This window comes from Callospermophilus lateralis, chromosome 10, assembly GCF_048772815.1.
Source record: "Callospermophilus lateralis isolate mCalLat2 chromosome 10, mCalLat2.hap1, whole genome shotgun sequence".
Lineage (NCBI taxonomy): Eukaryota > Metazoa > Chordata > Mammalia > Rodentia > Sciuridae > Callospermophilus > Callospermophilus lateralis.
The window spans coordinates 17,121,437-17,147,460 of record NC_135314.1 but is presented as its reverse complement, the minus strand read 5'-3'; the positions used below and the strand labels follow the sequence as shown (position 1 = coordinate 17,147,460).

At 39.4% G+C, this 26,024-nt stretch overlaps 1 protein-coding gene across 6 annotated transcripts in view; it reads right to left on the bottom strand.

The window, feature by feature from the left end:
* The window catches only part of App (amyloid beta precursor protein), a 236,323-nt gene extending 216,503 nt beyond the window's left edge, over positions 1 to 19,820 (bottom strand). For 3 of the 6 annotated variants that reach the window (XM_076868550.2, XM_076868552.2, XM_076868554.2), the window contains exon 1: positions 19,604 to 19,820. In XM_076868550.2, the coding sequence (XP_076724665.1) occupies positions 19,604 to 19,660 (57 nt within the window). In that variant the 5' untranslated portion in view covers positions 19,661 to 19,820. The remainder of the gene's footprint in view (positions 1 to 19,603) is intronic. The other 3 variants (XM_076868551.2, XM_076868553.2, XM_076868556.2) reach the window with 1 other exon arrangement.
* Between the last annotated feature and the right edge of the window lie 6,204 nt (positions 19,821 to 26,024).

The following is a 26,024-nucleotide window of genomic DNA, read 5'->3' as shown; positions in this document are numbered from 1 at the left end:
CTGAGGATTAGAGGGGAGCGTTACAACAAGGCCAGGCTCATAGAAAGAGCTAGAGACCTGTTAATCATTACCACTCTCTGCACACTATTTTCACACATGCCAAAATACAGGTGTTTATTCCAGAACAAACAATCACAAACAGTATGACGCAATTTGCTGCCGTATTTCTAAGGTAAGTTCTTTCCATGCACTCCCAAACTCAAACCTGAACTAAGTATGACACAGTAAAGCAGTACCCTCCCTGTGTTAGATTTTCAAAGGCAAAACCTAAATTGTTGTATGCTCTAAGAGCACTTTTAAATGTTTAGAAGTACAGAACATCTTTCACAAAACCCTCTTGATTAAAACAAACATTCATCTCCAAGAACCAAGTGGATTTAGAATGGAAGAACATCACCATTGGTTTTTGTAAATGATTCATCAATGTCAACCACCGATGAAAAATTACATACGCACAACTAGTGGGATGCACAATCAGGGGGATGTTTGTAAGAGCTCATGGACCTTCTCAGAGGCCCCAGCAGGTTCCCACCTACAGCCTTTGGATTTAATAATACTCCAGCTTGAATACTATAACAGGGAAAAAAATTTTTTTTTCCTCTACCCTTTTAGCTTTAGTACCAGAGGCCTTGCAAATTCAAATGTCAAAAGACAGAATAATAAGAAAAGACATACAATTTTTATTTGATGCTAATATTTTTACAGGCAGGAATGGAAGCTTCACAGGAAATAAAAGAAACCCCTAAGGAGTTTATATACCATTTTAACAAAGAGCAACACGTTGTGGAGATGCAACAAGATAGGAAAGGAGTTTGGACTTCTAAGGGCAGTAAATGGTGGGAATGAGAAGATGTGAGGGAAACCAATGGACAATCAGGGTTATTTCAGCAAGTTTTGTTATTGCAGATGAATCTCAGCACTATCTCCAAATGATGAGTCTTCTCTTCCTGGTTCAGGAGACAGGAGGGAAGATACCTTCCCAAAAGGAAATTAATACCAATTATGGTAGAAAGCTTCTCTAGTGTGGGCTACTTTTCAGTGGCCTTCAGCTCAAAATAATCCTCATGCCAAAGTGGCAAAGTTGGGGGTAGCATATTCTGACGCCCTTTACACTGTAATTTACTTTGTCTCTGTCTTCAGCCCTTACTTACCTATGTTTTCTTCGTAGCACTGATTACTGAGTGGCAGGGAATACACTGATTGGTGTACATGTGGCTTTGCCATTTACACCCACAGAGTAGAAGCTCTCTGAGCTCCAGAGTTGTCCTTCTCCATGGCAGAATCTCAGCGCTTAATCTAGAGTTGGTCTCAACAACTGTGTTGAATAAATGAATGACTTTCCAAGCTACATCACTGTATTTTTTACAATTCCTTCAGTTTTTATGGCACAGAAATCTGGTTTTATTGACTGCTATTTTTCAAACACTCACTTTTACTCACTATATATTTCTAGCACTATATTTAATTTATTTATTTGTACTGGAGATCAAATCCAAGGGCACGGAACCACTAAGTAATGTCCCTAATCCTTTTTATATTTTATTTTGAGACAGGGTCTTGCTGAGTTGCTTAGGGCCTCACTAAGTTGTTGAGGCTATCTTTGAACTCTTGATGCTCCTGCCTCAGCCTCCCAAACTGCTGGGATTACAGGCGTGCACCACCATGCCTGGCTCTATATTTATTTTCAAAAGTAAACAAGGGGGTGGAGGTGTAGCTCCGTGATAGTGTATACTTAGCATGCATGATGATCCGGAGGCAAAAAAGAAAAAGTAAACAATAAATGATAGCATTATTGCTATCAAAATCTATAATACAAAGTATAATAATACAAAACTGTCTTACAGACTATGCAAACAGGAGTCAATTATAAAAAATTAAGCTCGCCAAATAGGCTCCACTCCCCTACACAGGGACCCATGGAAGTCCTATTCCATCACTTTGTCGCCCACTATTAAAGACAAATACAGCTCTCCTTTGTGGCTAAAGATTCTTCTTACCTTTGGGAACTTCATCCAATTAATTTTCTGACTTATTTTTTAACCTGATAAAACCGGGAGAGACTTTAACAGTGTGAAATGGGAAGGAGGATGCTATTTGTGTGCGTAATCACCTAACCCAATTAATGCTCCCACTGAATGGCTCCAGTAAGCTGAAACCACAATTCCACTAATGTCTACATTCAAGCCCCAGCTATGTTTGCCTGTCAAGTCTAACAACTTCCTATAGTCAAACTTCTTCCTACACAAGTCATCATGGGACCATTAAATAAGAGGATTGATCATTGTTAATTACTAGGTCAGGTTTTCCTTATTTATTTGTAAATCTTTATGGTGTCTGTTCACTTCATTTTCCTTAAGTATTTATATTATAGTTGAAAGGCCACCAGGTGAACACTACTGGAGAACAGCAATTTAGATCACTCAATAAATAATCAAAATATTACCAAGTATTCTGCATACAAATACCTTCCTTGTATTACAACTTCCAGCCTAACTTTGAGCTGAAAATGTCAATTTTCACAATTACATAACTCAGGTTTATATGTACATTAAGCATTCCACCTACAAAAAATTTATAATAGCACATGATTTAAAGAAAAGAATACATAGGATATAAAATGTAATCTACAGGATAATCTCAAAAATGCTTTGAAATATGACACAATATATTGACATTGTGGGTGGTAGGATTATGCATGTTTTTGCATAGTTTTTCTAAGTTTCCTACAATGAATCTGTAATGCTCTCACAATTCAAAATCCGGTTTAAACATAATTTTAAATAATGATTCCATCAAACATGTTAAAGGTGGAAACCTATTGATTATATTTTCTATGAAAAAATATTGAGACACTGATTTTAAAATGGCAGCTTTTAATAAAGTTTAAAGATTTAAAATACCTGCCAAAGGAAATACAGATATCCCTGTATTTTTAACTCATTCCTGTGATGAGCTGAGAAACCTCTTCATATTGCACATACATCAGCCACTGGCAAAATTCAATTACTTGCATCAGAGGGGAGAAAAAACAGTGTATGCTTAATTTAAAGGCCAATATTTTTTTGCAAGTAAAGCTGGACCACAGATGAGAAGTTCTAAGGTTCAAATAGAAAATCTGTTGACACTAAATCTAAAATCTTTAAACCTACATCACATGAATAAACTTAAACTCTCTTCAAAGCATTCTCACACAACCTACAACATCCACACTGATAAGTATTTTAGGCAAGAAAAAAACAGCAACTTCCAGTTCTGAAAGTTGACCCATCATTCATGTTTTCATGAAAACAAATACTTTACAAGGATGAATACACAAGAGGAACACACCAATCCCCTCTTCTCCACCCCACCATACCATTCGGGTAAGCTTCCCACATTTGCTTACATACTTTACATGCCAGGAGTGCATTGGGCTTAAGCTGTCAAAAATTATCATTCTTGAAGTATCACTGGGTAACAACTTGGTACACACATGAGCAACCTTCTGAAACAAGGAAAAAAAAAAAGAAAAGAAACAAGGCTTAACCCTACTATTTCCAGAAACCCAGAACCAAGCTACAATTCATTATCATACGTATAGATCTACGTATACAAATATGCTGTGTATGGTAATGACATGTCTATCTACCTCCTTTTAATGAGCAGAAGAAACGGATCATTGGCACGACAGCATCTCATATTACTTCACAGAGAGGTTCTAGATATGTCTGCCCAAAACAGCTTTGTATAGTTCAGGCCACAGGTTCCTTGAGTGGACCAGATGTCTTAAGGCTCTTGACTTAATATTTAACTAACAGCAACAACCCAAAATTCATATACATTCAAGTGGACACGGAAATATAGAACACAAAAAGAAAGAAAGAACATGATAAAGAGATTGGAAATCAGATGACAGGAACTGGGCTTATGATCCTTTATACCTGTGTAATTTTAAGCAACTTAACATCTCCAGATTCTACTTTCTTCATCTGTAAAATGAGGGAGCTTAAATTAAGGTTTTATGGATCTACCTGCTCCAAAACCTATGATTCTCCTATTACACAAGCTAGGCTAAGATGGCAAACCTTCCAACATGGTAGCCACTGGCCACACGTGGCTATCAAGTCCTAGACGTTGTGAAGCCAATCTGAATTAAAATATGCTCTAGTTGGGTGTGGTGGCACAGGTCTGGATCATAAGTTCAATGTCAGCATGGGAAAGTTAGCCAGACCCTGTCTCAAAATTAAAAATACAACAGGCTGGGAATGTGGCTCAGTGGTTAAGTGCACCTGAAGACATATGGAAAAAATTGTAATCTGCTTCACGAATAGTTTTTCTATTGATCACATTTTGAAATAATGGCTTGGAATGACAAGTTAACATTAATTTCGTTTTTTTTTTTTTTCATTTCTCTTCTTCCTTTTTAATTTTATTTATTTGTTTGTTTGTTTGTTTATGGTGATGGTGGTGGTAGTCGTGATGATGGAATCCAGGGCTCAGTCTCCACATACTAAACATTACTAAACATGCCCCCTACCTCTGAGCTATACCCTCAGCCCCTCTTTACTTTGAGTGGCTACTTGAACACTTAAAATTAGATCTAATAGTCCCATTTTACTTTTGTTGGACAGTGCTGCCTTAGAATCAGGCCCGAGCATAAGTGAGATGAAATGACCCAGGGGAACATTTGAATGGAGTACTGCCATTCTTTGGCTCTTCCCATTAGAACTTGGTACTTCCCATTTCCATCCTATATGTATTAATGACTATTTGAAAGTCATGTTTCTGTTTTCTCATTGTGTACACCAACAAGAAATCAATAGCAAATAACACTGGGTTTATAAATAATCAACATCACTTCATTTACTCCAGGGCTGCATCTTAATGACCAACAGCATGCCTAAGGATACTGCTAACTGGTTGTACCTTTACACAGGCTCTTACACCTTGGTTTCCATTTCCTTTGAAGTGGAACTATATTTAGAATAATAATTTAGTTTACTTCATAAAGATGATTACAATCTACCTTTTTTCTTTTCATTTTTTGAAATTCACATTTGAATCTAATAAGAAAAACTTGTATGGATGGATTACATTCTTATTTCATTGATCTCTAACCAGGAACTTCTCAACTCATTTTTATAGTCTCTATCAATTTACTTCACGTGTTTAAATGATCAGCGAAGCACAGAAAATTTCTAGAGAGCTTGTTTATCTAGAAATGCAACAGACTATGAAACAAAGTCAGTAAGGTATTTACAAGATTCAGTTGAGTCAGGGTTGGTGCTATAGCTCAATGATAGAGCACACGCCTACCATGCAAAAGATTCTGGATTCAGACCTCAGCACAGCAATAAATAAATAAATAAATAGATAGATAAATAGATAGATAGATAGATAGATAGATAGATAGATAAATAGATAGATTCAGGTGAGTCGAGAGTTGAATACTCAAACATTCTTCTCAGTACTTATTATTAGGCTACCAAATCTTTCAATTTTGTGATCTTAAACAATGGCATATATTGTCTACAACACAAGTTACTTATTTTTTAAAGTCAGACAAAGCAAGCATAATCCAGACCAATGAAGACCAGCCACTTCAAAATAGGCTTGGACCATAGTTAGTTATGATGGTTCAGATATTTTTAGATGTATGGAATCATAACAGAATTCAGAATAAAGTGTATGTTCTTTTGGAGAATGTTTTTAAAATAATGTTTCTCAAATTATATAAACTAATAACTATTAGAAAATTATGTGGGAATTAAAGAATTAATTTTTTACTTTCAAATTCTAATGTAATTAAATTTTCAAAATTAATCAACATGATATAAGTAATCAATGCACTCTTTCTTTATGAAAGACATTTCAAAACATTGATAATTAAAAAATATAATTTCAAAATATTTATAGTGTAATATGAAAAAGATATATGTTCAAACATTATGGCTAGCTGGATGCAATGGCACATGCCTGTAATCCCTGCAGGAGGATCACAAGTTCAAAGCCAGCCTCAACAAAAGCGAGGTGCTAAACAACTCAGTGAGACCCTGTCTTTAAATAAAATACAAAACAGGGCTGGGGATGTGGCTCAATGGTCCAGTGCCCCTGAGTTCAAACCCCCGTATCCCCCTACAAAAAAAAGGCTACTTTTTTCAGATCTTCATCAAACAATTATTCCAGACCTGCACAAATTGTTTTTGTAAAGGCAATGTCTTGGAAGTAGAGTAATAAAACATTTGATATATAGACCTTTTTTTTTTTTGGCCAGGCATAGTGTCACTCCTATAATCTCAGCTACTTAGGAGGCTGGGGCAGGAGTAAGCATGTTCAAGGCCAGCCTCAGCAACTCAGCAAATCTCAAAATAAAATAAAAAGGGTTGTGGATTTAGCTCGGCAATAGAACACTCCTAGGTTCAATCCATAGTACTGTAAAATAAATAAAGAGACAGGGTGGAGGGAGAAGGGAGAGGGAGGGAAAGAAAACAAAAAAAAAAAGAGAAAAGAAAGAAAAATTTTAAAGCTAAGATTCACAATAAGGGGGATGACACTAGAGAAGGATAGTTACCTTAGATTAGGTAGAGAGAAGTGAAGGGAGGGGATGGAGGGATATGGGGATAGGAAGGACAGTAGAAAGAAACAGACATTATTACTGTATGTATATATGTGACTGCATGACCAATGTGATACTACAACATGTACATTGAGAAAAATTAGAAATTATATCCCATTTATGTATATCAAAGTGCATAAATGCATTCTACTGTCATGTATAACTAATTAAAATAAACAATTTAAAAAATAAAATAAAGTCAAGATTTAAAATGGTTGAACTCATACTACCCTTCTGACTACTGTTAAAGGGAGTGAAGTGTTAAAAAAAATATTGGAAAATATAACTAAGAGAAGCTTTCAAGGAACCATGAAAATTTAGACATTTCCTTAAAAGACAGACCATGTATAACACATCTAAATCCTAAGACATATTTTAAATAAACCTTTAGGTGCAGATGAAATAAATATCTAATACAAAACTTCCAAACACTCTCTCCAAATATTCTATCAAGCCTACTTATAATTATTATTTTTTTTAACAAATCTTCATTTCATCACATACTTTCTGGTCTACATCTTCATTTGGTCACCTAAAATATACTAAATAAATAAGAAAATATATGTGATTAAAATAAATTTTAAGATGGCTGCCTCACTTGTACTGATGTAAACATGTGAAGGCTCACTCTCCTCTTTTCCATGTGTCTTTCTCTTCAGTTTCAAAAGGACAGGTGAGCTTTAACAGGTACGAACGAACACAAGAGGGTCACCATGACAGGCAGGTCTTGCTCAAGAGGCCTCAATATCATGCTCCTTCCTAAAAATCTCAAAGCCTGTTTTATCTGCTGCTCCTTTCAAGAGCAAGTCAACAGCAACATCTCTAGGTCAATTGAGAGACAGCGTGCCATCAGGGAGAGGAACCCGATACCCCCATTACTCTCCAGTCACTGGCATTATCCCTTTTTGCCATTGCTCTAGTTGGGAAGATGTCCCAGGAACACAAGTCTGAACACATCCTGGGTTTGATCAGCCAAAGCAGAGAGATTTGGCAATGGATGTTCCTGCCATAAAACCAAAGACACTCCCCACCTCCTTCCTCACTCAACAAACACGGGTTTTCTGTGTGGTTAGCTGGTAGGCAGGGAGAGTGGGCAAAACCACAGACCTCCTCTACGTGTTCATGGAGAATCTCTGCTTTGGTTCAGAATGTTTCGTAGTCTTCTCACTTTCCTCTACATCATTTAACAGTACTGTATCTCTTCTAGATCCAGAAAGCCAGCTGTCACCCACTATTTTGCCTCTCCTTTATCCTTTAGAAAACAACCAGGAACATGTTCTTGTGGCAATGCCTGCTAACAGTGCACATTCACCAGCCTTCCCATGCAGGTAGGTGTCAGCCTCTGACCAAGAAGATGAAGCAGATATTGAGCAGGACTTCCTCAAAAGCTCCAAAACCTAAGTGAACTACAGTTATCAATGGCCGCCCTGTTTGAGGAACCCAAATGGGATTTAAAAGTACCCCACTGCTCAGAAAATGAAGGTCACACTCGTCAAGGACATCCCAACAAACCTAACACTACCTATCTCCTGTTGTCTTTCTCACCACATACTAATGGCTTCCTCTTCCAAAGCTCTACCCCTCACTGTTCTGTCTGGGAAGCCCTACCATGCCCAGTTGATCTTCATTCAAACTTGAAACCCAGGCCAAATGCTGCCTGCCTTCTCTGTAAAGACATTATAGGTCCTTCCACTGCAGCCTTGGCCCATGATACCTAATTATTTTTTCACTTCTTCCTTCTCTCATTAGGGTATTGAATTCCTCATGGCAAGAACCGTGCTACCTCTCTGCAAACAGCCCCATCTAGATTCTAGTGCTTCTGTCATAATTCAAACACAAAAGTCACCCAAAACGTGTCCAAAAAAGGAATGTTCTTTAAACGCAAGAAGGAGAGATAGAGTAGTAAATTAGTAATAATAAAAAAAAAGTATAACCCCAAATCAATGTAACATTACAGACGTCAATCACAAATGTCCTATAAAAGTGTGAAGTCGGATAGAACAGGTGAAAGCATACTTCAAATATCCAATTAAACATCCTGCATTAAGAAGGATGTTTAATGCTAGCAGGAGAACCATGGGCTTGAGTTTGAACTTGTTATGTTCTACTTGGTAAAATAAGCCAAGGAGCAATGAGGACAACATGTTGGATTTCTTAAAAAGCAGAAACAATTTAACATGTGATAATAAACCCTTAGAATATTATACCCAAAGTCCATTCTTGTCCAGGAAAAAGACTTACACTGACTTTTTTTTTTTCCCCTCATCTCTTCATGAGTTATTTATGACATCAATAAACACAACTAGAAAACCAGACACACAAGAAGTACTCCCAACAAACCTAACACTACCTATCTTGTGTCCCTAAAACATGACCCCCAAAATTCACAAGCAGATCAAAGTAACCTGAGTCTGGTTCACAAAAGTGAAGTAAAACATGCAACTGGCAGACACAAAGAAAGGGCTAGGTAAGTCGCCTCCCACATTGCTTATTTAAGGAAACCCTCTCTGCAGCCACATCCTTTATTACCTTAGTTCTGCACAACTTTGATGGCCATGCTGATAAATGACTCTGTCATAAGGACATCTTTGTCCAGCTGCCTTCCCTCTCCTCTGTAGCAGCCGCACAGTCACATGGCCACCCTATCATCAGCTGGAAATCTTCCAGCTACCCTCGGGGATTCCCTCCTCTCATACTTACTGAACTAGCAAGCAGTGTCCAAAATGGAAATGTTGTCACAAATAGACGCTTTTTTTTTCTCTTTAATTGTAGGTGGACACAATACCTTTACTTTATTTTTATGTGGTGCTGAGGATCGAACCCAGTGCCTCATGCATGCTAGGTGAGCACTCTACCACTGAGCCACAACCCCAGTCCACAAATATACTCTTAAAAGTACAGCCCTTCATAATTCTTCAACTAGCAGCAATATGTAAACTGTCTTCACGTTCAAACACCTTATGGGTTAGCCAAGAACCTCCCCCACCCAAAACAACTAAAGGATCTTAAAATTTGGTTTACTTTTACTGGATTTAAATTTTCTGAATTCTTTAGTGTAAAAAGATTTGACACTTGACACAAAACATTAAATACAAGCATGAGAAAATGTGAGCAAAATACAAGGCTAATCATAACCTCAATTAGTCTTTTAATGCCTGTCAAATAAATGGCACATTGTGGCATTAGCTTCAAACCCTTGAACTTGAAAAGTAATATTTCTTTTTTTCCCCCACATTTTTATATTAGTGCATTATAGTTGTACATAATGATGGAATTTGTTGTTACATATTCATACATGCACATAATATAACAATATAATTTGACCAATATCACTCCCCTGTACTGCCCCCCTCCCTCCCTGCTTCCCACACCTTGGTCCTCCACTGACCTCCCTTTGATTTTTATGAGATCCACACCCAGCACTCAAAAAGTACTATTTCTTGTAGAAAATACAAATAACATAATTCAATACTTTTTTAAAGTTCCAATTTTGATTCTCTTCATAGTAAAATACAAAGAAAACATTAGCTATCAGATGATAAAAAGCACCAAACTGAAATTTTCACTTTGATGGCCACTCAGTTTAATTCCAATACACATTTTCTTTCTAAACTTCACTACCTTAATCCAGCAAAATCATTTCAATGAAAGTGTCCCAACAAATTAATAAAATATATGAGGCACTGAATTCCTGAAATGAAGAGTTGCAAATGAAAGAACACTATTAAGTTACTTATAGCATTTAGGAAAAAGGTCTACAAAACCAAATTTTATTTAAAAGGCTTTAATTTTCTATGTTTGTTCAGAATCTTTTAAACATAAGTGAAATTTCCTCAACTCTCCAGAATCAAAACATGTAATTCTTTATCATAGTATAAAATTCTACGGTACTCACTGAATATACTTACAAGCATTCAGTAAATACTAGGTTTAAGGAACTGTCCTGTTAAAACAAATTATGGAAAACAGTGTGGTCACATCCACTTAACTTAAATCCCCCACCACTTTTGTTTTGAATATTTAACCACTCCAAAGTAGATCCCCAGTCCCCAATTCTCTTACAACACAGCAAATATACAGTTCAGAGTTTTAAGTTTACCTTTGGGGAGTGAGCCAATTAAAGACCCTTTTCAAGAATATTATATAAAATATAGCATACACTTCCATATAGTGTTCCCCCACACCTCTTGCCCACCTTAACTTTTTCCAAGTCACCTGGTCTTCCTGTTTATTCTGTTTAACTCACTGTTCCCTTGGGGGCAAGGACCTCAAAAATATGTGTGAAACAGAAGACCTAATTTTCCTTTACTGGGTGTATCTATAAGAATCTAGGTATGAAAATAGGCCCACAACTTCTGAACAGAAATTTGATTTTAATTTTAAATATGATTAATTAAATTTAATATATACCTGTGAGCAAAACATTCATAAAATTGATCTACATATTTGCACATTTCCAGGGGAGTTCTTAAGACTCTGCACCTCAAACTAATATATTGTGATGACAAAATTATATTTGTTCTAAATAAACTATAATAAGCAACTAACAGCATCAGGAGGAGGAATATATGCTATGAAATATGACTTTTCATATGATGGGTTTAAGTGTTAGTCTGAAAACACTAAGATTTCAAAACCTTTGTATCACTTTCAAAGTAGATAAAGACTTTTTCTTTCCTTATTTTTTTTATACCTTTATTTTATTTATTTATATGTGGTGCTGAGGATCAAACCCAGCGCCTGGCACGTGCTAGGCGAGCGCTCTACTACTGCTGAGCCACAACCCCAGACCAATAAAGACTTTTTCTTAATGATTAAAATAAATAATATGGCTAAGAACTAGTGCTTATCTACCCTTATCATGTCTGCCTACCGATTCAATTGCAAATAAAATAACTGAGCAGTGACATTTCTAAAAACAATGTAATTATGCCTTTGAAAGTCCATCCAATAATAGGAACAGATTTAAAAAGTGCTTTTCTTGAACTAATCAAACCTTAATGGGTAATGCCATTTTCTTTATTTTCTATTAAAAATGAAACTTATGCTACCTCATTAATTTTATTGAAAAATACCAATCAAGTATGTGCAGACAAAGAAAAACTCAATAAATGAGTTTCTGGTAACTGGGGGCAAGGGGGCAGGTTTTAAACACGAAAATTTATCCCAAGGGTAAGATTAAACGGCTTGTTTTTCTTCCTATAAAATGTCTTCATGGGGTCAAAAATATATTACAGTCATTAAGGCTTTAGCAATAAGGAGAAACAACTCATTTTTTTGCTTAATACAAATGACTTTTCTTTATACAACAGATCTCTTATTCTCATAAGTGTCCTTTAAGAATGAAAAGTAATTTATCCATCTCTATCATTTAGGACGCCTTATATTTTTCTGTGAAGAGAGTCTGTGGCTTTCTTTGGAAGGTGACTGATAGCACAGGACAAATTAGACTCTTTTGATTTAACCATCAAAAAACAAAATAAGTAACAATTTTTCTTGTCAAAAGAAAATTTTTCATCTGAAAAAAATCTTCTAAACTTGAGAATAATCTGTAAATGAGGGAATTCCAACACTGTTTGTGGATCCCTAATAAGACCCTAAGAAATCACCACTTTGTTAATCAGGATCCACTCACTCACAAACTGCCTCATTCTCCTCTCCCCTCTCCTACAGTGTTTATGTTGTCTATTTCTTATCCTTGCTCACCAATGCTACACATGATTCTAGGTCCACCTCCTGCATGCCTACTACATTTATTTATTCTGAGTGAAATACTACAAATGTACCTGAAAAAAAACAAGTGGATTCCTTGGGACTTTGCTTCTTGATCCTTCAATGTGTTAATCATCCCTGAAGTGCAGTATCTGCAGTTTAATGCACTGAGAGCTTTGAACTATCCTTAGCCTAATTTTGAAATCAGGATTGAAAGTCTTTTCTTTCATGACCAAAATATGCTGATTTTTTAAAATATATACTTTTAATTAATTAAACTTCACTATGAAGTTTTAAAGATGTGATAGCCATATATCACTGGTTATATACATTAACTTTATTTGGAAACTGATTTCTTAACAGAAATAAAGCCTTCTCAAGAAATATGTGCTTCAGTTTCCTCATCCCCAGTGAAGAGCAACTTCTGAGTTTCCATTCTAGGACCAAAATTCTTTTGCTGACATTTGAAATGGTCCACTTCTGCTCAGATTGGCAAAGTCTTGTTTACTAATTTTTCCAGAAAAGGTTTTGCAAGAAACTAAGCCAAGCCTGTTCACAGCTCCAGTGCATATAGCTGGTGACCAACTAATAGTTAATAATTGACCAGTGTATAAACTGCTCAATATTAGACACTGTATGGCTGCCAGTGTGCACATTAAAAATAGGTCATTCCAGGATGGGGATATAGTTCAGTTGGTAGAGTGCTTGCCTCTCTTGTACAAGGTGCTGGGGTCAATAGCCAGCACCACAAAAAAAAAAAAAAAAAAAAAAAAAAAAAAAAAAAAAGTCTTTCCCATTTGTGTTGTACTTTTTCCACATTTCCATACTGCTTAAACTTCTCAATGAGCATGAGCATGAATCATTCAAACATTTTTCAAGCAGACAACTGCAATAGAAAATTATATATTTAATAAAAGAAATTTTATAATGTGTTGTAAAATTTTTATCTGAGATGTGCTTTTATATTTAAATCAAATTCATTCATTCTTATGAAGAACAAACCACCTGCTTCCTATAACAGTCTTAATTGGTTGATAAGTGAATTAATAAGTGAAATAGTTTTTTTTTTTAAACTTTCAAAAACTATGTGTGAGACTTAAATATATCAATTTTACATCACCATCACCATCACCATCATATAAATAGTAAGATTTACATAGCACTTATAATGGGCCATCAAGCTACATATATATTAACTCATACATATGTTCTAAGCACTTTACATATACGGCAATTTAATCCTCAACAACCTAAATAATGTTATGCAGTTTACAAAGGCACAGAAACTTTGACTACAGCCAACAGCTCCAAAGGGTCAGAACCAGTTCCTCAAACAGTGTGTGCTATAGATTAGATGGACCTGGGGGAATGTTTAAGATCACTGGAGATGTTTCCTTGAAGGGAATTGTGGGACTCACATCTCCTCCTCTTTCCTTTTTGCTTCTAGGCTTCCTTGAGGTATACACCTTACCTATCACACACTTTCCACCATGATGAGCTACCCAGCCCCTGGCCCAAAAGTAACCAGGCCAGCCAACCATGAACTACTGAAACCTCCAAAACCGTAAGCCAAAGTAAACCTTCCCTTTAAGCTGATTATCTGAGGTATTTTGTTACAGTAATGGAAAGCAACAGTGTGCAATAATGCTGCCTTCTCTACACATCTGAGAAACACTCAATGATTCAGTGTTACTGACCTAAGATCAAGCCTGGAATAAAAGTCAACATTATAAATGTAGAAATAATTCCAAGTCTTTCCATAGAGATGGGTTTTTAAAAAATCTCTCTCATCTTCCCCATTTCGACTACTATCTTTGTTCATAAAATACTATAATTCTAACCATGTTCAAGCTAAATTTGAATTGTATGCCTCTTCAAAACGCAGGCACACACAAAAAAATCTAAATAAAATGCCCTCTTTGCTCCATTCTATAGCTCAGATTTAACACATGTGAGGCTGAGTCCTCTGCATTGCTCTTTGAAGAGTCACCTAGCTAATATGTTAAGCCTCACTTTTTTAAAATCTGTTAACTGAGAAATGTGTCTAGGATTTTTTTTTTAAATAAATTACCTTATTCTTAGTTTTATCCAGTCTTTGGTGGATTTTTATTCCTAAAGAATCCTGATTCATAGATATATCTATGAATCAGGATTAATCTGAAGAGAAAAAAAAATCAGCATTTTTTTTCCAAAGAAAAATACTACTGCCCTCACAGAAATGGTTATTTCTTCAACTGTGCACATTGAACTAAAGACAATGAAACTTGCCCCCTTCTCAAAGGTTTTCATGTGCAAACTCCGAGTGAGGGTTTGGGTACTGTGCTTTTCTTTGTATAATGGAATGGAACAGAGTGGGAAGGAAAGGGGAAAAGAGAACAACTCATACTTTTTATTGCCCATCATCCTATCCATTCAGGGAGTACTCATTCCTTCCCGGTAGTTTTGCCAGTCTGCCACCTTCTCCTCTCCCAGTGTCTCATGAGGGTGTGTCTGTACACTGTGATACAGGCTGTGAGACTCACAGGGTGACAGCATTTCAAGGGTTTGCAGAAGCCAGCATTTAACATCCATCTGGGTTCCACATATTTGTATTCAAGATCCCATTATGAAAAGGAAAGAATTTCATGGTCAAGTAAAACCGTGCAACTGTTAGAGCTTGGAGCTGAGGCCACTGCGGGCCATGCCCTCACAAGTGTAGGTACTGTGCCAGGTGAGGGGTGAGTTCTTCCCTGACACTACACGAGTTTCCAGCCCCATGAATGGAGTTTACTAGTAATCCTTGCTATAAGAAGAATGTTAATGTGTGACAGCTTGAAGAGAAATAAAAACACTTAACAATGGCCTGTGTTTTCTTTTGCCTTTCTCCATATTCCTTGCTCTACTGAGCCTTCCTGGCAGTACTTGGCCTTTCTGGTTTCAGAACAACTTGATGAGACCTTCTCCAAGATCCAAAAAGTAGCTTGCAAGTAGTGCATGTTGGTGTATTTGTAGCTGGTCTTAAAACTCTGGTTGCACATAACAATTACTAAGAATTACCTAAAGAGTTTTTTTTTTTTTTTTTTTTTTTTTCCTCCAAATGCCAATGTCAAGGCATTGCTCCAAAGGATCTTATTTAGCTGCATTGGGTGGAGTCCTGACAAGAGTTTTGTTTTTGTTTTGTTTTTATTTTAATCCCCATGATTCCAATGTGCAATCAAGGTTGAGAACCTGTGATTAATAAAATAGAAGCATTTGAAAAAACAAAAGCAAAAAAAAAAAAAATTATTCTACCATCCCTTCATTACTATCCAGAGAATTGCTTTTTCATCATGTACTGCCTTGGTCAAGACGCTACTGAAGATACCCACACCATAGGTTTATCGATCCTGCTTTCAGTCCCTCATCTCCTTATTCCCAATTCCCTGCTCCTTTCCAGAGCATACCCTTCAACTGTCACATTTCATGTGCCTACTTGTAGAGTCTGTTGTAAATCTGTCTTACCCAGAAGACTGGAAGCTATGTGAAGGAGAAGATGGTTGGGAGCACTGCATTATCATCCATGCTCAGAGACTGGGTTCGGCCCCAGAAGTCAATCAGTAAAAATTTCCCTAATGATTAGATGAAGAGACTAATCAAGTCCATCCTGCACTGTGCTCACCCCTAAAGAAGGAACAGAGAATAGAAGATAAAGCCCCTGCCTACACATTCCAGCGTGTGTGTGTGTGTGTGTGTGTGTGTGTGTGTAAGAGAGAGAGAGAGAGAGAGAGAGAGAGAGAGAGAGAGAGAGAGAGACTATCTGTCTCTCTCCTGGCAAAGGCAAAAAGAGGCATGTAAACAAACACCGTACCTGTACAGACTTAGCCTCCACGCCCCAGACTTGGGATACAAACCTAGGTGGAAAGTTACTACCAGGAAATGCTACAGGATTATCTCATCCATTGTTCCTTTACTCCTTAAATATAGGTTTTTACCCTGTAACACTTTCACTCTATACACAGCTAAATCTGTATTCTTTCTAAAACTTAACATATAAGTTCTTTCATAATCATGAGCATGTTTTATTAACCCCACAAACTTCAGGGTGGTGGGGAAGGGCAGTGAGTAATGAGAACTATGCAAGGAAATTAAACCTTACATTCTTGAAGCTTGGCACTTGCAGGTCATTTGTGTAGGTTTATCTTTGCTTACATGATTGATATACCGAGGTAGAGACTTTAAAAGGAACACATTAATCAAAGATGCTTTGTAAGTCTCAAGGCAATACAATTTGTAGAAATAATGTAATTTCTACTGAATTTTATTGAACTTCTTTCATTCACTTTTTCAGGCACATCATAACTATGCTTATTTCTAGAGCAACTGACAACCTACATCATCATATAAATAACTGTACAAAAAAAAAAACTTCCTGGTATGCCATAAACAATAACTTAAAATAGTGATCCTGTAGCAACAAGGAGATTGATTAACCATAAAATAACCTCTCCATTTTCCTTGAAACCAATATTCAATTGATCACATTTCTTTGCCTTTTTTTTTAAGCAGTCATTACTAGTCATTCCTAACTTAACCTTGTAATCTTACATGTTCCTTTTCATTTCTTCAATCCCGACCAGGAACAGCTGCTCCATCTAGTAACTTCTCTGCAGTACTAATAGTCAGGGTCCTTTGCTGCTTAGGGTGACAGGAGAGTAGCTTTTGCAGCCTATCATGGCTTCCCACGGATTAGCAAGAAAGGGTGACTCCTTGTAGATAACCATCTCAGCTTCACTATTCTGTGTGCAGGATTCTACTTTTAGGGCAGTTCTCATCAGTAGCAGTAAGTTTCTAGCATCTGTGAATCAGCACTATACCAACACAAGACAATTGTGTTTAGATGAAACCTTTAATGCAGGAAAGCAAAACCTAACAGGGAAAAAAATTAATGAATGGATGATTAAGTAAATAAATAAATAAATATTTTGCATGTCAAGGATTGTTAAACTCATGCCTCTAATCAATACACCAGACAAAAGCATCAACCAGGGGAATAACAACCCTTCCCTGCAAGCTGGGGCCCCATTATCATTGCTGTCATTTGTTTCTTTTTTAGAGCCACCTGCAGACCTATTTTCAATAGTCAACTCATAATTACATTGGTTCAGTGACACAGAGCTTCACAAATTCCCTTCAAACCTCATTAGAGTGAATTACCTACCCTTCTACCAGCACTTTGCAAAATGTACTAAAGTCAATCTCATCTCCACCCTTTAAAGGTAATAATAACCAGAAAAATATCTCCAGAAAGATGGCATAAAAAGCAAAAAGAAAGTAAATCCAAGTCATATCTGCCTACATGTTACCTCTTTTTATACAGCAAAAAAAAAAAAAAAAAAATGCTTAAGAAAGTTAAATATTTAAGTTTGGGCAAAAGCTCTCAAAACAAAGGTTATGGTGTGTTTTTAATTGCTTTTTCTGTTTTTTAATTTGTAGTGAGACAATTCAGGAAAATTAAAAACATCATACAAACAAAATATTAAATCATCAATCAGCATTTCCTAATTAAATGCGTCTTTTAAGAACATGGAAAACCAAATTCTTAGACTCCTAAACCAGCCTGTCTTAACTAGCCCTCCGGTGATTCCTGAGCCACTTGTGGATGAAAATCAGAAGGGAAAAAAAGTTCAATGACCTTGTAAATTAGGGACTAAAAAACTGTAATGGTGTGACAATCTGTACAGTCTCCGTGGAATTACAGAAAAACACTTGCCCGGAAATTGCTTTTTTGGAAAATTACTACGAGGTTGGGGAGAGAAGGGACAAAAATGGGGAGGGGTGGTTGCAAATGGTAAGATACTTAACGGGAACCTCACCAATGCAAAATACAATCTCCTCTGCTCCAACTGTCAAGCAAACAACTTCCAAGCATCTTCAGATAAAAAGAAAAATAGTCTTTTTGCTCAGGCGTTAGCTGAATGTTCCAGAGTTGGGTGAATGGGGAAGACTTGTTATACACCTAGTGGTGGGTGGATTTCACCAGGCTGCAGCCTCCACACAGCTTTTCTTTGCTGCACTGCAGAGGCGCCATCTTCTCCGTCTTAATCTTCACTCTGTTCAACCCTTTTATCTGCACCCTAAAAAAAGGAGCCTGCGGACTCTCCCCACCATCCTGCGCCCTCAGGGGGTCTAAACCAGAATCCCCAGAGCTGCCAGGGAGGAGGCCGCGCCTTAATCAGACAAACGTCCCCTTTGATGCCCAGGAGGGGTGAGATCCTGCTTCCCACCACCCGCCACTGCCCTTTCCAGTCGCGCACCCCACTCTCCGGTATTTCTCCCCAAGGACTTAAGAGCCCAGCTCGGAATGAAAACACAGTGGTGATCCAAGGGTGTTAAGAAGAGCGACCCCGAGGCTCTGCCGGGAGGCCCCGGCAGCGCCCCAGCCCCCTCTGGGGCAGACGCGCGGCGCTGGGAAGGGAGCCTTGGTGGCGCACAGACTACCGCGGCTCAGCCACCGCGCCCCGGACGGCGAGGGCGGGGTGCCGCCGCTTTTGTTCCAGGGGACTTGCTCCCTGGCTGGGAGAAGCTTGAGGGTGCGAATGAACGCCCGGGACGTCCGGGCTTAGGGAAGGTGCAGTGGCCGCTGGTCTCCGACCCCTCCCATCTCTCGCAACTTACACAAAAGGGAGACGCGGAAATGTACAAAGTTTGCCTGCGGAAGGCGGTGCGCGACCCTGGCGCCAGAGCCAGCTAGGGTTGTTCGCAGGCTGCCACCGCCAGCGACCGCGAACAGGAACAGGGATGAAGGCGAGCAAGAGGGGTGGAAGTAGGAAGAAGAGGTGAAACGCGTGGCACGGGCAAAAAGAAGCCAGGAGACCCCCAGCTTCCAGAGGGGTTCCGACTCCTCCACTCGGGGGCCCGAGAGAAAGGGAAGGGCAGCGACTGAAGGCTCCGAGACTGGATCCGGGGACTCTGCGTTTTCGGTTTTCCACACGTGCTCCCTTCCCCTTCTCCCCCATCTGGATGTCTCTCGCCTCCCTGGATCCTGATCTCGAGACAGGGCTGAGTCAGGGTCTGGGATCAGCGACTCCCCCTCCCCTTATTGCCCAGAGCTGGCGGGGACTCGGGGAGCCCCGCGCCTCGCCCGCTGTGTCTCCGCTGACCAGGGCGCGCGTCCCCGGGGCAGGGCTGGGCCGGAGGCGGGGATGCGCAGGGGGCCCGCGAGCGGGGGTGGCGGGGAGAAGGGTACTCTTAGCAGCCCCCTGCTTCTCAGAATTAAAGACTTGGGGGGATCGCATCCCCACCATGCTCTCCTCCTCCCTTCCAGGGCACGGCACCCACCTCCAGCGCGCGAGCCGTCCAAGCGGCCAGCAGAAGCAGAGCCAAGCTGGGCAGCATCGCGACCCTGCGCTGGGCACCGAGTGCGCTGCTGTGCGAATGGGATCCGCCGCGCCCTTGCTCTGCTCGAGTCTCCTCCACCGTCTCTGGTGGCCCAGCGATCGCACTGGTCCGGGTGCTCTCGTCTACCGCTGCCGAGGAAACTGACGGAGCTGGAGCGCGGCGGCGGGGCTCGGAGCCCGGAGAGTCAGCTGATCCGGCCCAACCCGCTCGGCACCCGAGAGAGACCCCTAGCGGAGCCGCCGCGGAGCTGCGCCCGCTGGCACCGGGAGGGGTCCGCGCCCCCGGCGCCCACAGGTGCGGCGCCTCTGGCTCCCCACGCGCCTCCCCAGCCCACCACCCACCGCCCACCAGGGCTCAGGGAACCGCAGGAGGGAGAGTCTGGGGCCAGGGGAGGGACGGTGCAGGATCAGGGAAAGGTGAGTCGTAGGACGTTTTGGGCTCCAGAAAAGTCGGGAGCGCTCCCCGCTCGTCCCCGTGAGCTTGAATCATGCGACCCCGCAGGCCTCTTGGGATGTCGCATGTAGGGCTGCTGCTGGGGTGCGTTTTTATCCGCATTTCAGTTTTTGTCTGGGTTCGGAGAGGTGGGGCAAGCCTTTCTGGAAGAGAACAGGAGCAATCGACGCTTAAAGGAAACAGGATTTTTTTGCTTGTTGAGAAAGCAAAAACCTCGGGTTTTTTCCTGTCAAAAACAGCTACGAACAACATGGAATTTCTATCTTTAGAACGATCGAAAGGAGATAGATAGACGCGGGACTTGGGAAAGAAGCAGACGACCCATTTTCTCCTTCTGGAAAGCAATATTTTTGTTTTTTGGAGTTTTTATGTTTCATTCTCTTATTATTTACGTTTGCGCGCTCGCGCGTTTAGAGGAGATAGGAATTGGGGGGCATATATCAGGCAGGAATGTAACATCTCAGATGGAGATAAAGTAGAAGTAATGACGGGAGAGATCTTAAGAGATAATTCTTGTTCTATCCAGTAACTGAGGACTTCCGACCTCAAATTCTGGCCCTGTTCTTTATTGTCTGTCCTGTATTACAGAAATGAACCTTATGCAAAGCCACTTAATCCTAGATAAACAAAAACTGTACAATGCCCAGTGTCCAGTTAGTGTACAATGGTCTAGAACTGCCCGGTTATACCCTTTTCTGACCTGAAGTGGTGTCTGTCACCAAGATACAGCCCACTTGGGACTGATGGGAGAGAAAAAAGCCAGGGAGTGCTGTGGCCCTTCTTAGGGCTTCACTGCAAATGGCCTCTTCTCTCTCCTGCTCATTGCTCCTGCGCTGTGGAGTGATGGCTCAGCCAGAGGCTGCCCACTTCTGTTCTAAGAAGTCAGCATTTACCTGCCAGCTCGACTAAATGTTGTCATCTACTCTATACATTCAGTCCTGACCCTTGGATTACTTTTTGTCCTGAATGACCTAATATATATATATATATATATATATATATATATATATATATATATATTTTTTTATATATTACACAATATTTGTTTTCATGGTTTATGTCATTCACCTACAAAAACAAATGAAAACATTACTATGATATTACTATGATTATTTCCACTCATAAGTCAGGAAGCAGGGGTTGGGGACTATCCTCAAGAGTGTCAGTTTTTCATTTGAGAAGCCTTGGGTTTGATTCCCAGCGCTTGCAGACACACACACACACACACACACACACACACACAAAGTTGGGACTGCAGGGGAAAGACTAAGGTGAAAAAAAAATTCAACTGTTGACCTTCCATACCATACTGCTTCCCAAATGCATGTACCCACCACCACGATTCTGTTTATCTGAGGTTTGTATGAGCAAAGAAGGCATCTAAAACAGAGGAGTGTGACTTAGAGATGGGGGGAACAGGGTCAGCTACAAATTTTCTCAAGTCTGGTGCCAAATGAAAACGTGGAATTTGTTGTCCCAAAATTAAAAATTTTAAGACTGTGACAGCCCAACATTAAACCAAGCAAGAGTCTTCTGAGTGCAGGACACAGGTTTCAGGCCCATAAAGCCAGTCCCAGGAGGAAGGGAACAGATTTTAAGAGAAGGAACTTTTAATGAGCATGAGATTTAAAAATATAGAAATGAGGTCAAGTGTGGTGGCACACACCTCTAATCTCAGCTACTTGTGAAACTAAGGAGCACAAGTTCGAGGCCAGTCTGGGTAATGTAATGGGACCCTGTCTCAAAAATAAAAATGTCTAAAGGGTTGAATTAAAACCACCCTAATGACCTCATTAACTTACTTACCTCTTTAAAACTGTAGGTCAGTGATAAAGCACCCCTGATCTCAATCCCTGGTACTGAAAAAGAAAGAGAGTCTATTACTTATAAAAGTGAAAGCTCTTAGATTTAATAATTATTCTTTTCACCACTGAAATGCACCCCATCACACATTCCTGGTCAAAACAGTGCGATATATGGCATAGTTTCTGGTGACTTCTACACCTTGGCTGTTCTCCTCCAAATATGTTCTGGTTCATTTGTGTCTGAAACCTAATGCTGACTTTGGTAGCTGCATCCCACTGTGAATTCAGATTGGTCACACCTGCTACCAGATCTTCCAATTCTGTCTTATGTATGGTGCTGCTAAGCCATGTTGCTGTCATTTTGTGTTTAGGTTGTTATCTGTGCCTCATAAGTGTCACCAAAAGTAATCATAAGTCCAAGCCAAAAGATGAGCCCTGTATTAATTTTCTAGGACTGCTATAACAAAATACCACAGACTGAATGCTGGGTAAGTTGCCTGGGAGTGGTGCTCTTGCCTGGATTCAATACCAGCACTGGGGAAAAAAAAAAAAAAAAAACCGCGAATGAGAAACAACATAGACAAGATGACATAAGTAACAGCAGAAACTGGAAACTTACTTTATCACGGTTCTGGAGACTGGAAGTCCAAGATCAAGGTATGAGTAGGTTTGGTTTCTTCTGAGGCCTGGCTCCTTGATTTATGGATGGCCATTTTCTCCCTGTGTCCTCAGATCTTCTCTGTGTGTGTGTGTCTGTGTCCAAATTTCCTTTTAAAGGATGCCAGTTTTAGTGAATTAAGCCACGATGATGACCTCATTAACTTACTTACCTCTTTAAAGACCATATCTCCAAACACAGTCATATTTTGAGGTTTTAGAGATGTTAGAACTGCAACATAAGAGTTTGGTCCACATTAGAGTAAATAGGACAAAAACACATGACACAAACAACTTGTCAGGCAAAGGGTTTATTTTGGTTCACGATTTCAGAGGTTTCAGTCCATGGTGAACTGACTCCATTGCTAGGGTCCTGAGGTACAGCAGAACATCATGGCAGAAGAGTGTGGCAGAAGGAAAATGCTCAGCTCATGGTAGCTAGGAAACAGAGAAAGAAAGGGACCAGATAGTCTCCAAGGGCATGTTCCCACTGACCTACTTCCTCTAGCCCTGCCCTGCCTGGGGCTTTCACCACATCCCAGTCGTCCATTCAAATCATTAATCCAGTCATTTCCTAAAACCCCACCTCTGAACATTGTTGCACTGGGGACTATGACTTCAAAACATGACACTTTGGGGAATATTCCAGATACAAACTGTAACACTCTGTAAATCCAGTTACTAATCTTTGATGATTTCTTTTTTAACCAATGATCAATGTTCTACTGCCATTTTCAGTTGGAAGATCATTCAGCTGAGCAGAAAATAATAGAAATTGAAGAGGTCTGCCTTTTCTCTGTGAAGATGGCATCCTGTTCCCCACGAAGCTGGCTTACCCTTAACATGACGACCAGACTCTACAAATAAACAAAATGGCCTTTTACATTTTTCCCTTAGAAAATGTTATCAAATCTTAAACTTGTATTGACATCTGAAATCTGTATTAGTTTGCTAGAGCTGCCATAACAAAATGCCAGACTAGGTAGTTTTCAAGAACAGAAATTCAATTTCTCACAATTTTAGAGAAGTCCAAGATCAAAGTGCAGGCACAGTTGGACTCCTCAGAGGCCTGTCTTACAGATGAACGACTTACTCTTTCTTTGCATAATCATCACTCCCATCTTTGCATAACTGCTGTCATGGTGTTTTCAAATTTTCTTATAAGAATACTGGTCATGTTATATTAGATCCCACCATAATTATCTAATTTTAACTTAATTAGCTCTTTCAAGGACCTTTCTCCAAATACAGTCACATCCTGACATACTGAGGGTTAGGGATTCTACATATGAATTTTGAGGGAATACAGTTCAATCTGCACCAGAAGAACCCCTAAAATTATTCTCACACTTTAAGCTAACCTCACATCCATCCTTGGGAGTGGGTTCTTTCCAACTTTTATCCATGTCTTTTTGAAATCAGAATGCTTTTTAAATAACTGCCTCCTGGTTGAATATTTGAATTTGTTAGCCACTCCAGTGTTGGGAACTACCATACCCTCCTATGGAAGTGCTACTTTGCTGGGTGTTATCTGTAATGACAGACATAGGGATGTATTTGACAGTTTCATATGCTTCTTAGAAATTGTCTTCCCTTCCAGAACCTCACCCCGATTCCTCTTTGTGATCAGAAACAGATCCTTAGTTGCATTCTTGCTTATCCCTTTCTGCCTTGAGAGGCCATTGTTAATTTCTTTAGCCTCTCGTAACTACCTAAGTCTGAATCATGAACAGTATTCAAAGTTTGGGGTACAAACTCCTTTTCCTAAAGACGTGCACTGTTTTTGCAAAGTAAGTTATATTTATTTTTTCTTTCCTTTTAATGAGCAGACACAAGAAATGTTAAAATTAATTCCTGTAATCCCAGGAGCTCAGGAGGCTGAGGCAGGAGGATTGCATGCTTGAAGCAACCTCAGCAACTCAGCAAGGCTGTAAGCAACCTGTTAAGAGCCTGTCTCAAATAAAAAATAAAAAGGGCTAGAGATGTGGCTCAGTAGTTAAGTACCCTTGGATTCAATCCCTGGTACCAAATAAATAAATAAATAAATAAACTAATAATTATTGTTAACATACCTCCATTTAACCATATTTATCTAATAGATCTGCATGTAAACAGGGGATGTGACATTTTACTTACTCTTTTTCTTAAGTTACTACCTCATTTGTGGATCTTTGCTTCGTGGGAGTACATCCATGAAGTATTCATATATTTTCAGACAATACAATAATTTCAAAATTAATTCTTTACCATCAGTATACGAAACTACTTTAAACAGATTTCAGATCAAATAAGTCACATTTTACAAATAGGCTTATATATTTCAGTAGTAACTCCATGTAACAACAGAATTAAATGTTTAACCAGGGATCACTACTGGCAGTTGGCTTATATAACTTGTTTGGGGAATGGTGGCAATCCCTAGGTTGTTGTAGGACTGATGTAAAAAAAAAAAAAAAAAAACATTCTTGGGTTTTATGGAATAAAAGAACAAGAGAGGAAAAAGAAAGAGGTTGTACATACCAACCTCAGAGGTGGGGAGTATGAAAATCAGTCCAGAGCCATGTGAACATTGTGTGGATTCCCTTCCTTAGAGCACTTTGGATAACTGGGCAGTGGTATGCCAAGGTGGAAAAAGGGAAAACCTGATCATTACACATTAACTTGGGAAAGAGTTATGGAAACTCTCAGAGCCTGAGTTTTGACAAATGCTTCCCTTAGGTGTTTCGGTGATGAATTGAGAAGGCACCTAGCACAAGGTCTGGTTTGCCATAGAAACCAATTCTCTTTTCTTGAGAAAGAAACATTTCACCATGACCTTGCACTGACTTTGCCAGTGGCTGCCAGATAGTGCAGTGAATCTCAACCCGGTGTTACCTTAGCTTAGGTGAATTCCTAAGCAAAAAAAAAAAAAAAAAAAAAAGTATTTTGTTCATAGAAGTTCCAAATTCATGAGTAGTTTAGTTCTGATATAAATGAGAGCAGACTCAATTTACTATCAGCATATTCTTACTTGTGTTTCAATACACTCTCTTGACTGGGAGAGAAGGGATGGAGCTAGGACTACTACACTGAGAATTAGGTAAAACCCTGACACACCCAAGGGTGTGTGCCTGGTATGTGAAAGATATGCATCCTGCTTACAAATGGCACTGTACTGGATAAGGCTGCTTGCCAGGGGTGCTGAGAAGATTATTTTCAGCTGGACATACTGACTGGAAGACCACAACACATGGTCAAGGAGAGCCACACCTAGAGCAGCTGCAAGAAGCCCCAGCTCTCAGAATTGTTGGGCCCCGGAGCCATTGATGGCACTCAACACTGGTGATAGACATAGAAGCCAAGAGCATGTTTTGCTCAGGGAACTAGATCTCTTTATCTCTGCACAAATTATACCTGGGGATCATCCTTCATAATTTCTTCATGGACAGAGAAGTCCTAAAGATGTT